This window comes from Danio aesculapii, chromosome 3, assembly GCF_903798145.1.
Source record: "Danio aesculapii chromosome 3, fDanAes4.1, whole genome shotgun sequence".
NCBI lineage: Eukaryota > Metazoa > Chordata > Actinopteri > Cypriniformes > Danionidae > Danio > Danio aesculapii.
The window spans coordinates 30,595,126-30,614,744 of record NC_079437.1 but is presented as its reverse complement, the minus strand read 5'-3'; the positions used below and the strand labels follow the sequence as shown (position 1 = coordinate 30,614,744).

Sequence of the window (19,619 nt, the reverse complement as noted above, 5' to 3'; positions counted from 1 at the left end):
CAAGTTTCGCAGGTTGCTGCGATGCAAAGTTCAAACTTGGTGAACTCTGACCTGCGAAATCGCATTACTTGACTGTGTGGGACCAATCGAGGATCAAAACATGACCTTTCTGGACAGAAATTTAAACCATGGAGCAATCGCTCGCTTTTTATTGTCTATTAATCTTGTTTAATCCCGCCCCTTTTCGCAGCGCCGATTGACAGAAGTTCGCATTATCAAACTCCAGTGTGACCCAATCTTAAATCTTCAGCTAATCATTCAGTGTTTCAGATTATCTGATCACAGTAAGTCTCCATTTAATGTTTCCAGTTAAATATTAGATGATTCCAATTATCTAGTCACAGTGAGTCTTAAAGATTCACAGATTCAGATTGTCTGGGAATGATGAGTCTCCAGTTAATGATTAATTTGTTCATATTGTCTCGTGACAGTGAGTATCTAGTTAATGAGTAGGTGATTCAGATTATCTGGTCATTGTGAGTCTTCAGCTAATGATTCAGTGATTCAGATTATTCAGTCCCCATAAAGCTGCTGTCACACTGGACTTTTCTCATCATTTGACTGCACGATATCAATTGAGGATCAAAACATGACCTCTCTGGACAGAAATTTAAAATCTGGACCAGTCGCTTGCTTTTTTAAATTTCTAATCATCTTGTTTAATCCTGCCCCATTTCACAGTGCTGTACTACAAGCTCAAACTCTAATGTAACCGCAGCTTAAGTCTTTGACTAATCATTCACTCATTCAGATTATCTGGCCTCAGAGAGTCTTCAGTTAATGATTCAGTGATTTTGATTATTTGGTCATAGCAATTCTTCAATTATCAATTTGTTGATTTTAATGATCTAGTTAAAGTGAGTTTCCAATTAACAGTTGGTTGATCTGGTCAAAGTAGAAGAAGAGCTTTCAGTTAGCAATTTACTGGTTTAAATGATCTAGTCATAAATGGTGTCAAAGACTATAGAATACACAAGAAATGGAGCTGAGCAGAAAGGCAAAGCTTTCGATTTAGCGTTCAATCTGTGTTCATACTCTCACCTATGGTCATGAGCTTGGGGTCATGACCGAAAGGACAAGATCTCGGATACAAGGGGCCGAAATGAGTTTCCTTCACTGGGTGGCAGGGCGCACCCTTATAGACAGGGTGAGGCGCTCTGTCACCCGGGAGGAGCTTGGAGTAGAGCTGCTGCTCCTACACATCGAGAGAAGTCAGCTGAGGTGGCTCGGGAATTTGTTTAGGATGCCTCCAGGACGCCTAACTAGGGAGGTGTTCTAGGCATGTCCCACCGGGAGGAGACCTCGGGGAAGATCCAGGACACGCTGGCGGGACTATGCCTCTGGGCGGGCCTAGGAACGCCTCGGGATCCCTCCGGAGGAGCTGGAGAAAGTGTCTGGGGAGAGGGAAGTCTGGAGTTCTCTCCTAAGACCGCTGGCCCTGCAACACGGCCCCGGATAAGCAGATGAAAATGACATGACATGTCGTTGTCTTATTTTGAATAGGGGAAAGTGTAACGGTCAATATGGCGAATGAAGCCCTCCCTACTACAGGAGCCAATCATCAATCGCTATAGACTGATGATTCTCCGGGGGAGAAGCTTGGACCAGACGGGTGCTTTTACGACAGTTTATGTGGTCAACAAACACACTGGAATCTCAGTGAACATTTGCTTCACAGACATAAGAAATATATCCACATAAAACTTGAAATATGTACTTGTAAATGAACTAACTACACTTAAAAACAAAAGTTTTCTGGTTTTGTAATCTGTATGAAACGAACGTGAGGTACAGTCCGTTCTGTCAAACGCACATCACATGACAGCACGAACTACTCAAACGCCCCACAAACTTGTAAACAAAGAGTCACTTTCATTTCTGGAGGAGATTCACCATCAAGACCAAGTTGTAGATTACATCGGAAGACCAGCGTGATCAGACGAAGCATGATAATGTGCAGAACGGCCAGTTGGTGTTGTGATCTCGTTTTTTTTGAGTGTGCATGCACAATAGCTCGGGAAAACTGAACAAATGCAGATTTTGTTTGATTTGTTGGTTTAGAAACGAAATTTATGAAACAGATGTTGTTTGATTTTATTGGTGATTCCAAACATGGTATATAATCGAAAGCTTAGCTAACAGTTTTGGAGACTTTAATGTTTCCCCATTCAGCCAGAATGCCTGAGAGGTGTTTTAAAGATGATCGCCGAGTGAAATGACTTGCCTTTAAGGGACTTTGATGATGTCCAGTTAACGATTCAGTGATTCAGATCATCTGGTCACAGTAAGTTCGTAGTTTATGATTCACTTATTTAAATGATCCGTTGTTAGTTAACAATCCGTCGTTAGTTAACAATTAACTGAATCAAATGATCTGCTCACAGTGATCCAGTCAGAGCAAATCTCCAGCTAATGATTCATTATTCACATAATCTGGTGAGTCTACTAGTAGCTGATTTAACAGTCACTTTTCACTGATTTAAACTGTGATTGGTTAATTGAAATGATCCAATAAGGGCAAGTGTCCCATTAACAATTCAATCATTCATTTGATTTGATCTGATCTGAGTCTTCGGTTAATGCTTCACTGGTAAAAATCTGATTGGAGCACTTCTCCAGTAAACAATTCATTAAATTCACAAGTCTACTATTTCTGATTCTTAATGAGCAAAGAACAGATGATCCTCAGACATGACCGTATGTGACTTTAGAATTTTTGGATTTATTGTAAATGTAAATTACAGTTTAGGTCACTTCTGTAACTGTACATTTTTTAATATATACAGCATTATCACTGCTTTGACTGTATTTTTGATCAAACAGATGCTGCCTTGTTGAGCCTATGGAAGTTTAGGGAAAGTGTGATGAAATGAGACTCTTGACTAATCAGCTGTTTATTGTCATGAGATTCTCTCTTCTGAAATGTCAGTTAATATCAAAGCTCTATAAATACATAATCTTAATATTACACAAATATTGCATTAATATTTACCTTTGCCTGCAGTTGGAAAGTTTCTTTAGTATAAAAATACGCTGAACTTTCGAGGTGCCAATTTCTTGAGAATATTAACAGCATTTAATTTGAGGAGCTAAAATCGTTCTCATTTTCTTAAAGTATTTTAGGCTTTTTTATACCAGACAACACACACACACACACACACACACACACACTCATACACACACACACACAGAGAGAGAGAGAGAGAGAGAGAGAGAGAGACACATTTATTAAGAAGGATTGAGTAAATCTTTAACTAACCAGCATGTCGGGACACTGTGGCCTTTTCAGCTGGCAGAAATTGATGACCAAACTTCAGCCATCATCATGGAAAGCGGTGACTTCTCAACATTAGGAGCCTTCCACTTGTGTGACTTTGACCTTTGAGTCAGAGAAACTCTGAAGAAGGTCACCCACTCTGAGTTTGGTTTGTGTGTGCGTTAGCTGGTGTACACACACCTATATTTGTGGCTACTGTTCCCTCTGCTGTTGACCCTGCATGTGTGTGTATGGGAATATGTGTGTGTGTGTTGTATGAGATGAGTGTGGTAATTCAAGAAGTGTGTATGGTGGAGCCATTGTCTAATTGGTGCAGATGGCTGTGTGAATCTCCCTCAGTGATGCGATGGCCTTTCAGTAAAACATACACACACGCAGACATGACAACACCTTTCTCTTCACACATGTGCACACGCAATTATCTTTTCCCCTTTTGTCTGCCTCGTCAGTCCAGTGATGAACCTCCATCTGTTCATAAGGCATGCTTGAAGATTGGCACTGTGAGAGTGAGTGTTGGATTAGAAGTTCCCTCTAGGATTGTTTTTGTTTTGCTTTTTTAAATCAAGGGCCACTTGTGAATGTTCCATGCTTCTCAATTTGAGTCGCTTCATTGCAGATCAGATTAATTTGTTATGGTCTGTCTGTCTGTCTGTCTGTCTGTCTGTCTGTCTGTCTGTCTGTCTAACTATCTATTGTTCCATCTCTCTATTGTTTTGTCTGTTTATCTGTCTATTGTTTTATATGTCTATCTGTCTGTATGTCTGTCTCTGTCTGTCTGTCCATATGTCTGTCTGTCTGTTGTTCTATTGTTCTAACACTATCTGCCTATTGGTCTATATGTCTGTCTGTCTGTCTGTCTGTCTGTTGTTTTATCATTCTACCACTCTATCTGCCTATTGGTCTGTCTGTCTGTCTGTCTGTCTGTCTGTCTGTCTGTCTGTCTGTCTGTCGTTTTATCATTCTACCACTCTATCTGCCTATTGGTCTATATGTCTGTCTGTCTGTCTGTTGTTTTATCGTTCTACCACTCTATCTGCCTATTGGTCTATATGTCTGTCTGTCTGTCTGTTCTATCGTTCTACTACTCTATCTGGCTATTGGTCTATATGTATTTCTGTCTGTCTATTGTTCTATTGTTCTAACACTATCTGTCTATTGATCTATATGTCTGTCTGTCTGTCTATCTGTTGTTTTATCATTCTACCACTCTTTCTGCCTATTGGTCTATATGTCTGTCTGTCTGTCTGTCTGTCTGTTGTTTTATCGTTCTACTACGCTATCTGTCTATTGGTCTATATGTCTGTCTGTCTGTCTGTCTGTTGTTTTATCATTCTACCACTCTTTCTGCCTATTGGTCTATGTATCTGTCTGTCTGTCTGTTGTTTTATCGTTCTACTACGCTATCTGTCTATTGGTCTATATGTCTGTCTGTCTGTCTGTTGTTTTATCGTTCTACTACGCTATCTGTCTATTGGTCTATATGTCTGTCTGTCTGTCTGTCTGTCTGTCTGTCTGTCTGTCTGTTGTTTTATCATTCTACCACTCTATCTGCCTATTGGTCTGTCTGTCTGTCTGTCTGTCTGTCTGTCTGTCTGTCTGTCTGTTGTTTTATCATTCTACCACTCTTTCTGCCTATTGGTCTATATGTCTGTCTGTCTGTCTGTTGTTTTATCGTTCTACTATGCTATCTGTCTATTGGTCTATATGTCTGTCTGTCTGTCTGTCTGTTGTTTTATCGTTCTACCACGCTATCTGTCTATTGGTCTGTCTGTCTGTCTGTCTGTCTGTTGTTATATCGTGCTACCACTTTATCTGTCTATTGTTTTATATATATGTTTGTATGTATATCTGTCTGTCTGTCTGTTGTTTTATCGTTCTACCACTCTGTCTATTGGTCTATATGTCTGTCTGTTGTTTTATGGTTCTACCACTCTATCTGTCTATTGGTCTATTGTTTTATACGTCTGTCTGTCTGTTGTTTTATCGTTCTACCACTCTGTCTATTGGTCTATATGTCTGTCTGTCATTCTATTCTTCTATCACTTTATCTGTCTATTGGTCTATTGTTTCATACGTCTGTCTGTCTGTGTTGTTTTATCATTCTACCACTCTATCTGTCTATTGGTCTATATGTCTGTCTGTCTGTCTGTCTGTCTGCTGTTCTATCCTTCTACCACTTTATCTGTCCATTGATCTATTGTTTTATATGTCTGTTGTTCTGTCCTTCGTTCTGCTTGTCTGTCAGCTCACATGTTAATATAATACATTTATTATTAATATAATAAATGAATATGATATTAATTTCATTTATATTCACATATTAACTTTTTTGGATGGAGCAGCAGCAGACTGTGTGTGTGAATCAGTGAATGCTTCAGTTCTTGTCAGGCAGGTGTGCTGAATTCCTCCGAGCTGATAGCTGTGTGTCTGACAGTCTTTAAACTGCTCTGTGATCGCACTAAACTCAGAGGCTCTTTGATGGCGTTTTGGAGCAGGACAGATCCCAGGACAATAGTCTGGAGGTGTGGAAGCTCTGGAAGGTTAGAGCTCGTGGAGGAAGAGAGGAGCACAGGATGTCTGTTGGATGTTTTATCTTGTTTTCCAGTGCCTCCCTAGAGATGCTCAACTACATGCTGTGTGTGAATAGCGCAGAGAGAGAGAGAGAGAAATGAAGAGAGAATAAAAGGGTCTTCTGACCCATGATATTGTCAGGCGTCGGTGCTGATGTTCAGTAAAGAGCGTTCAGAATGAGAAAAGACTCGCAGCACACCAGAGGACCAGAGTGTGGATAACAGAGAAAGAAGTAAAGCAACCGTGACTTTGTGTACAACGTTATTTCCAAAAATCACAGTAATGATTTAATCAAAGGGAAATGTTGACATAAGCCAACCTCCTCACTCCCATTTGCATTCCGCATTCATTATTAGAAGTAGTAGCAATTCACACACACACATTCAAGACATGAGTTAATCTCTGGTCTTTACCCTCTGAATTGCAGTGCCATGGCATGATTTATATTAAATAAAATATGTATAATAATAATAATAATAATAATAATAATAATAATAATAATAATAATAATAATAATAATAATAATAATGATAATAATAATCAGCCGTTTGTGACCACAAAACCAGTCTTTTTTTTTCACAAGAAAAGTGAATAATTAAGCTATTCATTGATATGGTTTATTAGGATTGGACAATATTTGGCTGAAATACAACTATTTTTGATTTGAGTGTTCAAAACAATCAAAATATAGAGAAAAATTGGCATTAAAGTTGTCCAGATTAATTTCTTAGCAATGCATATTATTAATAACAATTGAAGATTTGGTGTATTTATTTTAGGAAGTTTTGAAAATGTCCTCATGGAACATGATCTTTACTAAAAATCATTAATGTTGACCACAGTGTCTCTATGATCGATGTTCTCCAGCTTCCAGTGCCTAGACTGCAGCTCTGTGCAAGAACTTTGGCCAGAGGGGAAATGGCCATGCCCAATTGAGCCTGGTTTCTCTAAAGGTTTTATTTTTCTTTCACTTTCATCAATTGGTGAAGTTTGTTTCTTGCCACTGGCTTGCTTGGTTTTGGGACTTTTGGAAGCAAGTGTTTGGACCTTCAACAGTGAAATTTAAACCGCACTGACCTGAACTAAACTGAACTTCACCTCAGTAAACTGGACTGACACAGTTTCAATTTACAAGAACTTCTATGTTAAGCTACTTTGACACAATCTACATTGTAAAAGTATTATAGAAAAAAAGATGAATTAATTCAATTCAATTCAATTGACCCAAACAATATGCTTGTGCAATATAAGTGTTCTGTGGTCCAGGGTCACATTTGTTATACTTTAAATCTATTATAATTTTGAAATATTATTATTAATTAGGTTAAGTTCAAAATTTTTATTTTAGAGTTAAAAGATCATGGAACACTATTTTACAAAAAGGCTCAAAGCCTGGTAAAATGTCATGGTTGCTTCTGGAAATGTTTTTCCTTCAGCTTTTCAATTGCATTTAGAGGTAAAATTTAGTGTAGCTGGCATGTTATTTTCAAACACAGTAAAGTCAATGGATTTTTATTTCAATGGTCAATGGATTTTTATTTCTAAAGCTTGTGAAACATGCATAACATCAAACCCTAAATCATAGCCCCTGTCACTTTTATCAGTTTGTGAGAAAATAGAGCACTGGTGTAACTTAAATAAAACCAATGTGAAATGTGTAAAAAGCAATGTATTATTATTATTATTATTTATTTATTTTGTTTATTTGTTATTTTTTTGCATGAGCATTGTTTGCTCCAAAATATACACAACACAGTAAAAGATCAAACTTCCTCCAGTACTTCAGGAGAAAATGTAAGCTTCATTACTACTCGGAACAAAACAAGGACCACTTCCCATATACTTTTATACAAGACAGTATCTTCAAATTCAGTTGCCTTGTGCAATTTAAAAGGTTGTCATGGTGGTGCAGTGGATAGCACGATCGCCTTACAGCAAGAATGTTGCTGGTTCGAGCCTCGGCTGGTCAGTTGGCATTTCTGTGTTGAGTTTGCATGTTCTCCCCGTGTTGGCGTGGGTTTCCTCCGGGTCCTCCAGTTTCTAAAGACATGCGGTACAGGTGAATTGAATAAGCTAAATTGGCTATAGTGTATGTGTGTGAAAACAAGAGTGTATGGGTGTTTTCCAGTGTTGGGTTGCGGCTGGAAGGGCATCCGCTGCGTAAAACATATGCTGGATAAGTCGGTAGTTCATTCTACTGTGGCGACCCCTGTTTAATAACGGGACTAAGCTGAAAGGAATGTGCAATTTAAAAACAAATCATAATCAATTTTTATGGTTCCCCTATTTATTAATAAAAAAATATATACATGTCACAGATACTGCCAGAACTGCACATTAAATCCGTCTCCCAAGAATGTCAGTTAATGTGATGTGTTTTGCAAATCTGTGCCAGTGTTTCTCTGGGTCTCAGTGGAAGTGACTGCTCAGAACAGCCAATGTGTCCTCTGGAAGAAAGTGTCCTGAGATGCAACACAGGTGACAACGTGAATCAAGCAATGCGGCACACTTAATGAAAGCTTTTGTTAAGTCTACAGCTGTGTTTCTCCCTGTGTGCTTTTGTGAGCCAGGCCAGGTGACAGGCACAAGATAAAAATAGAGAGACAGGAGGAGAAAAAAAGTACATGGATGGATGGAATAGAAGCAGAGACTAGAACGTGCTATTTATTCTGATGTAATTTCAAACGACTAGAGCATTTATTAAGTGCCCTGTAATGTGAAGTAGTAGATAAATTGGAAGATTTATGCAAATGGGCTTCTGTTTCCCCAAAAACTGTTTTCTTGCACTGTCGGAGTGAATAAAAACAAAAAACATTACACCACAAATGACTCCAAATTTCCCATTTGTTATTTAAATTTATTCAACATTTTCAAAAGATAGAGTAGGACTGACAAACATAGCATAGATTCATTTAATTTACAGCTTTATTGTTTCTTTTATATCTTCTCTGTAGAGGCTTAGCTAAACGTGTCTGATGCAATCTCATTGGCTCTATATCACATCTTTGACCTGCTAAAGCATGAACATTTCTCAAACCAATAATGATGTGGCAAAGACAAAATATAGTTCATGCTCTGGTGTTGGTACTGACACACACATACACACACCCAGCCACACACACACACAAATGCACATGCACGCTTACAAATAAACCTCATTTGCGCACATTCATTCATCCCACCGGGAATAAATTGCTGCTGCGTTAATATTCTCTCTGCATGTAGTTGCATTTGTTATTATTGGGAATGATTGATTGGCAAGTGAAGAACCTCAAGAGCACCTCAAATATGCGTCTCCACGCCTCTTCAAAAACTGTTTTTTATTTATTTTTTATTTTATAAAAACCCATTTGACGTCTGAATTTCAGGATTAGTGTTTAGGTTATATCTGCTTTATCTGAAATTGCATGCTGTATAGTAGATTTGACATTTAAAAAAGTGTAATGTCCACCTTTTTCCTTTGTAACCGATGAAAGGTGATAGATTCTAACTTTTATTTGAATGCTGGTCTCTATAGAACTACAGTGCTCAGCATAATTGAGTACATCACATTTTGAAAATGACTATTTTTCTCCATTTCTCAGTGAATATAGGCAATGTACTTTGGTGCATTTAAATAAAACAGATTTATTAAACAGATATATTTATTAAAATAATATTTTAGTCACCAAACATATTTGGAAATTTAAAAATAATACAATTAAGCTCAAGTAAAATATTGCAAGAAATGAAAAATACAAACCACAAAAATTCAAATAATTCTTTTGCTTCTCTTGATTTTTCCTCTTTAAAATTTGTATTTAATATTTTTCAATAACATATAAATTTGGGTGTATTCATTTTTGGACCGTTATCGTTAGTTATTTTCTTAGATAAGCTCCAGATTTGGCTTCAGTACTGACTAATCTAATGTATACAGTATGTACAAATATAATATTATAGCTTCCTATTAAAAATATGAATTTACAAGATAGATTTTTGAGGGGTTTACTTGTATATGCTGAGCACGGAATATGTTAAAAAATAAACCGAAATAAAATTGAGAACTTGATTTGAGCGCTACTATAATATATTAAACTAAAGAGGTATAAGTGTGCTTTAATACTTTTCACAACAAAAGATTTCACCCTGAGTTTGATGTAGAATAAAATCGTTCATCTATTTTCATTCTCGAAACCTCAGAGCAGTTTTTTGTCATTTACTCATTGATTAAACTTTGATGCATTGAGAAATGGTCAGTGCAATACTGTTAAGTGAAAAAAACATTATTTTCATTATAGGTTCATTATTGGTTTTATTTGTCACTGGGGTGGTACCTTTTTAAGGTGGTACCATACAGGTGGACATTAGTACCTTTAGAGTACACACTGTAAACCCCAAATAGTTAAGGTACTGTAACTCAAACCGTTTGAGGAAACGATTGCAACAAACCATTTAAGTTCAAAAACTAATCCTAATGAGTACAGTGAACTTAATTCATTTGAAGACATGAAGCAATTATAGCTCAGTAAAACCCAATAAATGAAGAGAACTCAAACCAACTGAGTACTGTAATACCCAAGAAGTTAAGGCAACTCAAACCGTTTGAGGAAACCGATTGCTACAAATCATTTGAGTTAAAAAACTATTCTTAATGAATGCTGTGAACTTACTCCATTTAAGTTGAAGTAACGAGATATTTAATTAACTCATTAGCTTCAACACCGAGTTCAAAACTCTATTCAAATGAGTAGAATTAACTTTCTGTAAATTTTGAGTTAACTACACTCATTTCATTTGATAAAGTTGACCGTTGGGTTTTACAGTGCAGTTTTGTACCTTTCAGGTTTACTTTTGTACTTTTAAGGTACTGTGAGGTACACGTTTGTAATTTTTAGGTATTAATATGTAGCTTTAAGGACATGTTAGGAACGAAAATTTACCTTTTGAAAAGGTACAACCACATTGACCGATTTTGTACCTTTATTTCTTAGAGTGTATAGAAAGCAATCAATATTGTATAAAAATTTGACTGGAAATAATTTGACTGGAAATAAGAAGCAGGATGAATTTCTGTGCTCAGGAAAAAGGTGGATATTGTACTGAACGTGTGTAGTATGAAAAAATACATCTGCCTTGTCAAAAGTGTCCAGTGGATGTGCACTTTCATGCATACTGTGATTTCAGACATACTACACACATGTACGCCTACTGTATATGGTATGGAAGTAGACATATTCTGAATAATCCCTATAAAGCAGTATTAATGAAGTTTTTATAATTTAAAACACCACCCTTTTCTTTTCTAAATGCTATTCTTCACATTTTGTCTTCACATTTGTTGTTTAATTAGCTTCAGAAAAATAATCCTTTATGATGATTTCTTTCATCTGTCACATTCAGGCTCTGCATTCATTCCCCACACCACATTAACAAATACTAAAGCATACACATAAACATCCTTTAAGCCATCATATACAGTCATTTATGATTATATGAAAGAGAACAGACTGGTACAAACTCATCTGCAGTCACTGGCAGGGGCAGGAGGAGACCGAGAGGAGGGAGTTTCGGGTCGAGTGCTAATTGACGGGGAGGAAAAGGATCATGGGAGGAGGGAATAGCAGCAGAGTATTAATTGTCTAAACTGAGTATCAAGTGCCTTTGAGGGAAAAAAAAAACTAAAACGTTCATTCACAATGCTCATTGGCTACTGCAGTCCCAACAGAGAACAACACGTATGGAAAGAATGCAGATGAAAACCAGTTACCAACAATAGCCAACAGGGGGCGCTGTGTCCAATGGAGAGGTGAGGAGAAATCGGACACCAGCGTTATAATTCTATGAATACAGAACTTGTCATCATATATCCTTTCAAAGAAACACTTTATTTTCAACAGGGATAGTTTAACATTAGATATTTGTTGGTCAAGAAAGTTTTACTGAGGAGAAGCACACCATGATGAGGTTAAAGATCTCTGCAAGTCACTCTTGGAGTCTTAAATGAAACCCCCTTTCAAAACTGAAAGAGAAATAATGTCCTATTTATCACTTTATTTCCTTGTTTTATATCAATCTGTGAGGTGGTTCAAAGAGAAGCTACTGAACCCTTGTTCCACAGTCTGAAGTAGAAGTGCTGAAGCAACGGTGAGATCCTGATAAAAAATAAAGCGCTGGGTTGATGAATGCTCCTTTTCCTTTCGCTTTTCCTCTTTCTTTCCCCTACTCTTTTTCCTCTGTGCTCACATATTCAGTCAGCGTACAGAATGAAGCCAGAGAACGTGCTGTATTTGTTGTTGTTGCCCCCGTGGGCTTTGCCACCATCCAGTTTGATGTAGACTTCATCGCCAGCGTCTAGATGCAGGATCACACTGTTCGAGGCGTAGTCATAGTTCTGATCAGCATCTTGAGCGATCGCGCTGGCTCGCACCTACAGGAGAGACGGAAAGAGAGAGAGAAAACTGACAAGGAGGCTCCGCAATAGAAAATAATTAAAAGCTTAGCTGGTTAGCAGGATTTGTTAATCCCAAGGTTTACTATGGCTAATTGGAGTGTATGTGTAGGAAAGGTCTTCTTGAGTTCTAAAATCTGGTCCTGAATCACTTCTTACTCAAGCCCAACATTCCCAAGTTGGCTAAAAGGAAAAAAACCCAACCTCAGACACCCGATAAATACACAATAAACTGAATGGCATTTATTTTCATTTCCAACCCAGACCCAGATGTAAACAGAATTGGTATGTGCACAGTAAAGAACATTTTTGGTTCTGCTAACTGATTTGGAAATGACTCTCATTTCTGTATTTACTTCTTGCAGTATATTATTACCTGTCTGAAGTATACAAGTTAATTCTGAGTTTGGGTTTCAACTGTGATTAGAAGATTGAAAAAAGAAAATACAAATTAAATCAATAGACTAACAGATCCTTGATTCACTGGTGTTGTCTGCAACATTTACCTCATCTTTCTCTGATGGATCTGATGGGTTTTTCTTTTTTGTCTTTTACTTTAAAAAAAATTACAAGACTGTTTAACTAGACACCATAACTAGAATGCCATTTGATCCTTCAGTAATTATCACTGTAACCTCATTACATCAGAAACTCTTACTATTCTTTCATTCTCCTTCAGCATAGTCCCTTATTTGGGTTGCCACAGTCAACCGCCAACTTATCCAGCATATGTTTTACACAACAACTACCCTTCTAGCCACAACCCAGTACTAGGAAACACCCATTCACACACACACTCATACACTACGGCCAATTTTGTTTACCCAAATCTGTGGGGGGAAATGCGAGCACCTGGAGAATTCCCATGCGAACACAGGAAAACGTGCAAACTTTATACAGAAATGCCAACTGGGCCAGCCGGGACTCGAACCAGCGACCTTCTTGCTGTGAGGCGACAGTTCTTGCCATTAAGCCACTGTGCGGACCAAACTCTTACTTTATCCACTAAAATCTCAATTGCACCAGAGTATCCAGGATTATTTAAAATATTTAACTTTTTATCGGGTCTTGTTTGGACAAAGCACATTTATTTCGAATTGTCCGAAATACGAGGCCACCAAAAGAGAACCTGACCTGTGTCCGAGGCCCTCATCACAGTTCAGATTTTTTATTTTTTTTGCATTTGTACTGTTTACACAGATAAAGTACATGCAATTACAAGTACAAGCAAATAAACTACTTTGTTTGTTCACAAGGTGTCAAGACAAGAACTGTACTGTCATTTCTCTGTCAGAAAAGAAATAAAAAAGAACAACAACAAACTACTGAAAACAGCAAAACCAATAGACACCCCTCCTGATATATAGTTGTGTGACATGATTAAATGTATAAACAACTCTATTTTAAATGATTTTATTCCATGATCTGTTGAAATTCTTGGTCCTGATTGGCTGGAAGGTGTGCATTAAATTCATTAAAATGCACAGGTAGTCCCAGTCAGTTTTGATCACAGTTCAAAATAAATGCACTTCTCCCCAACATTAATTGTGACCATAGCAACTGCTATGAGTGACAGTTGCCGGAGCCTTCATTTCTCTGATGTGCGAATGCATGTGTTCAATAGCTGGTAAATACTGCCTTCTTTCTGCTGCTGAGTTCATTCCTAAACCCAGTGGATGTGTGAGCTGGAGAAAGAAATTTTAACTTTGTCGTTAATAAGCTTAGACGCATTTGAGATTTCTGATATGGGCTGCATTCTTTTCAAATACCAGAACATTCTACACCCATGAGCTGGTGTTTTAATAAAATATAGCTTGATAAATGTTTCATTTCATGTTTATAGTCTTTAATGGGTTTGTAATAATTTTATTTTATTTAATGCCACATTAACAGACGTGACTCGAAAACATTGTTTAATTTTGCATTTGTTGAATGATCGATAATTTTGCATGATCAATCCCTTTGCATAATAATTATTGTTTTATTATTAGATACCTATTTTAATTACCTTTGATGCTAATAAAAAAAAAATACTTTAAAACTGAACAAAATTTGTGCCAAGTTATTGTATTGGACTAAATAAAATATAGAGCCTATCCAGTGTTGGGGACAGTTACTTTAGAAAATAATGCATTACAATATTGAGTTACTCCCCAAAAAAGTAACTAGTTGCATTACTTAGTTACTTTTTAGGGTAAGTAATTCATTATGTTACTTTTGAGTTACTTTAGTTTTACTTTTTCTTTCCTTAGTTTTCTCTTTCAGCTTCAACTTGTTTTTTTTTTCTTTTTTTAATAGAGGAGCTCTGCAATTAACAACACGTTGTATACCGCTGTATACACACTGTATACGTGCTGTACGCCTGCATTTACGTTATAAACACATAAAAATATATATTTTAGGATGTTATCTGAGAACTTCCTGATTCCATATCTCTACATGCCGTATATACAGATTAATGAAAGTTTAAAGCAATGTGTTTGCTACTTTTGTACTATTTGTCTTAAGTAAAATCACTGTCTGTTGAGACTATAATCCCCTTTTCCTTTTCTTCGATGCGTTCAAAATAATGAACACATTCTCTCATTAACTGCGTGATTCATTGTGACTACTTTCATTTTATTTTGCTTTTTATTTTTTTTTAACTAATTTATTAATTAAACTAAAAAGTAATGCGCTTTACATTTTCAAAAAAGTAACTCAAATATTATTACTTAATTTTTAAAAGGCATTACTTTACTCATAACTTAGAAAAGTAAAATTATTCTGTAACTTACCCTACTTGTAATACGTTACCCCCAACACTGCCTATCTATTATTTCATTAGTAAATGAATAAAGTAACATATTTGTGTTTAATTGATCTGGTCCGTGGATGGTCCATTGGAGGGATTGGAAGTATCCTTTATATTTAAAAAAAAAAAAAAAACTAAAACATTTTGATCGCTCAACTTTTGGAAAGAAGAATGTAAAAACTGGACAAGGATGCTCATGCATTATATGATATAAGACACTTTCAGATATTTGTGTGTGACTGTCTGTATTGTATTTGCTTTTACTCAGGTTAAAAGTACTGTATACTTTGAGCTTAACAACATATAGTTGGTACGCTGTAGACCATTTTGAGGGATGTAAATAACAACAATGGTCCCAACGTATTTGCTGTTTTACATTTTTAATTTCTATAGCTTCCGAGAATCCAAAAAGAGACACATATTAATAAATAATGTTATGAAAGCTGTTTTAACTGTAAGTTATGGTTAAAGTAACTATTGCTACAGTTATGAAATGGTTTGATAACAAGCAGGAAATGTTAATGGGCCAATGACATGACCACATTGAAATGGTCTATAGCTACCCCAACTTAATAGATATATATATATATGTAAGTAGCACCTGAGGTGATTAGATAAAATAGGAAGATTGTGTGCCAGTAACTGCCATTGGGATGAATGTGAATGTTAATGGATAGCTTTCTCCGTCTATTAATGATAAATCATGCAGTGAGAGTTATTGTACAAGCTATTCAGCTTAACGCTTGACACCAAGGTAATGAATGAATTTTAGTGGCAATTTCCTTTTCTGCCTTTGATACTTGAAAATCCGCAACCTCTGTGAAGGTTAAATCTCCCTCATTAAACAGGAACTATCAGATAACCACCAACACAAGACTCCGGGACACTTAAATACAAGCAAGCATTGACACACATTCACACTGGCTTAAAATTGATGACAACTGTTACCGTTCACCTGAGCGGCCCGGGGAAAGATTGAGACACGGATGGGTTTAATATACGTGGATTTGTTCGAGTAGCGCACAACAGCGTTCGGGAAATTGCTGAGGATTTCTGTAATCTGTCTGGTGAATTAAAGTTCGAGCTGGTAAAGGCATGAATATGTACAGCCTGCCTGCTTGGATTTTGCTCACAACAAGCTGTGAAATGCGAGCATGCTTTAAAAGCAATGAACGTGACAGGCTGACTCTTTTTTTCTCCAGTTCATTATCAGACAGAAAGTTCAGCTTCACATAAGTGCTAATGTCTGTGTAATTTATTAAAGAAACAGAAGAAAGGAAGGAAGTGTTTGTGTGGGTGTGTATTTGTGTGTCCTTGTGTTCTGGTTCTAGATGACCTCTGTTCCATCTAATTAGGAGTTCTGTTTGAAAGGGCTTTTTCAGACTCGAGGGAGAGACTCCGTAGGCAGAGGTGTTAGAGCAAACCCCGATACACTATTATAATCAACACCAACATATGTGTGTGTGTGTCCCTCCCTCCCACACAATGTGGCTTGCACTCATTGGCAAAATTGGTAAGAAATACACTGTAAAGATTTTGGAAGGGGAAGGGTCAGAAATGAATTTGCCTGAGTTAAATACTTTGTAGAGTTTGTTGGATTTGTGCATACTGACAAACAAATGTGTCTTGTGTGTGAAAGGAAATGTTACATGGCCACCCACAGTTGTTCTGCTCTTTTATGTTCTGCCAATCTAAATGTCTTTCTGTGGAACACAAAAGAAGATATTCTGAACTCAACGGGATTCAGATCAACAATGGACCTCATTGACTTTCATATTAGGAACTTAAATAAATAAATAAGTAAATAAATAAATAAATAAATAAATAAATAAATAAAATATTTTTATAAATTTCTCCTTTTGTGTTCCTCAGAAGAAATAAGGTCATATACACTACCTGACAAAAGTATTGTCGCCTATCAAAGTTTTAGGAACCACAAATAATAATTCTAGTTGTACATTTGGTATCAGAAGTGGCTTATATGAAAGGCAAAGGTCTCTAGATTACACTTATTTTACCAGAATAAACTATGGTCAATTTTTTTTATTATTAAATTAAAACAGTAAGGTCTGACTTTGCTTTGACAAAAGTCTTGTCACTTAACAGAAATAATGTACAGTATAGAATATTAAGTCATGGTGCATTGGAAAAATAAATTAATATTGTGTATGACCCCCCCATAAGCCTGGCTGCATGCATGATGACTGCATCCATACTTCTCTGCAATGACTCAAATAACTTTTAAAGTCATCTGGAATGCCAAAGAAAATGTTCTAGCAGCACTCCCAGAGTTCTTTAGATTCATCTTCAATGCCTCCTCCTTCATCTTACCCCAGACATGCTTAATAATGTTCATGACTGGGTGGCCAATTCTGAAGCACCTTGACGTTGTTTGCTTTCAGGAACTTTGATGTGGAGGCTGAAGTATGAGAAGGAGTGTTAAGAATTTGCCCTCTCCTGTAGTTTGTAATGTATTTGGAAGCAGAAATGTCTTGATGCCTTGAGATCTCTCGTACGCCCCATACTGAATGTAACCCCAAACCATGATTTTTCCTTCATCAAACTTGACGGATTTCTGTGAGAATCTTGGGTCCATGCGGGTTCCAGGAGGCCTTTTGCAAAAATTGTGATGATTGGGATGCAGTTGAACTGATAATTCATCTGAAAAATCTACCTTCTGCCACTTTTCCAAATGATCAACTAGAAGTCAAGTTATTATTTCTTGCTCTTAAAACTTGGATCAACAACAAGACTTTTGTCAGGTTGTGTATGGGTTTTACAAATACTTTTAAACCCAATTACAGAGCCATTTTTAGTATCACCACTTTTACACAAAAAAGGCAATTCCAGAAAATACTTTGACGAGACTTTTTGTTTCGCAATCAATATTTCCAAGTTTAGATGAAGAATTTGAATCTTAATTAGTTCAAACCAAAACAGTATTTGTGCAATGTGTTGTCAGCTCTGACATGCATAAAAAACAGACACTAAATATAACAAGATGTTTTTTACTGTAAATGTTGCTGTCTCATTTTAAAGTTTGTGTCTGCCAAAGGCTGTTTGTCAACCACATGCAGTATACATCACTGATGCTGTTTCCAGAAAAGAAACCATCATAAAATTGACTGTTGTTCCTTGTGTGGCATAAACGACTGTGGTTTTATCCTTTTAAATCCAATGGCTTTTCTGATGATGTTTAGCCATAAATGCAACATCTGAAGTGTGCGTGCAGCCTTTAAAATGAGACTGAGGCTGCTTCTCAAATGGGCTCAATAGGATGAGCATCTTTGCTAGACTAGACCTTCTGAGGCTTCAAGGCTAAAGTACTTCTCAGCATTTAACACAAGAATGAGTCAAACTGATAAGTATGCAAGGCCGTATCATAAATGTTTCTGCTGTCCTGGCCCCTCAAATACTATTAAATCTCTGAAGGATACTTTAGTGCAGTACAGATAGGGATACATCTGTGGTCTCCAAGTAGTTTACAAAAAATATTACCCAAAACCATTTTTTATGTCTTGTTTACATAGTGAACTGAGAAAGATCTGTTTTTGTATTTTATTTTAATTATTTTATTTCATTTCATTTTATTTATTTATTTTTGTTTTATTATATTTTATTTATTTATTTATTTATTTTTACTTTATTTTATTTTTGTTTTATTATATTATATTTATTTTAGTTTTATTTAATTTAATTTATTTATCATTTGTATTTTATTTTACTTATTTATTTTATTTTTTATTTTATTTAATTTATTTTGTATTACTTTTTCTATTTTATTTTATTTATTTCATTATTTCATTTTATTTAATTTATTTTAGTTTTATTTTATTTATTTATTTATTATTTTAATTTTATTTAATTTTATTTATTTAGTTTTATTTATATATATATATATATATATATATATATATATATATATATATATATATATATATATATATACATTTTTTTTATTTCATTTATTTATTATTATTTTTTTATTTTTTTTATATTATTTTATTTTAATTATTTTTTTAATTTATTTATTTTTGTTTTACTTTAATTAATTTTTTATTTATTTTAATTTATCATTATTATTTTTTTATTTTATTTTATATTTTATTTTATTTATTATTATTATTATTATTATTATTTATATAATTTTTTTAATTATTTTCTTTTCTTTTTTTTCTTTTTGTTTTATTTTTTGTTTTGTTTTGTGAAAAATTGACTGAATGACGGATGCTAAAAAGATCCTTAAAACCTTCTGTCCATTGAGAAACAACCCTATGGGAGAAATGCAATAAGCAATATGGCTGAATAAAAGAGAACAATCTAAATCCATAAAACCTAGGATCAGAGCTGGCATTAGAAGTCAGTTTCATCACCAACTTTTAGCACTTTTAGCAACTTTTTTTTCTCACCATAATATTTAGAGAGGGTTTTGACACTATTTTGAATGAAAAATGATAGTTTTTGCAAGATTTTTTTATTTTTTTGCAGATTTTTAAATGCGAGTTTGAAAGTAGAAGTTGGTAGGTTTCTCTCGCTCACCCATAATT

General features: G+C 35.6%; 1 protein-coding gene across 1 annotated transcript in view; it reads right to left on the bottom strand.

Moving 5' to 3' along the window:
• Positions 1–8,693: 8,693 nt before the first annotated feature.
• Positions 8,694–19,619, bottom strand: part of LOC130221243 (C1q-related factor) — a 37,741-nt gene continuing 26,815 nt past the window's right edge. Inside the window, exon 2 of the mRNA XM_056453631.1 lies at positions 8,694–12,257. Coding sequence (XP_056309606.1) covers positions 12,078–12,257 — 180 coding nt within the window. The 3' untranslated portion in view covers positions 8,694–12,077. The remainder of the gene's footprint in view (positions 12,258–19,619) is intronic.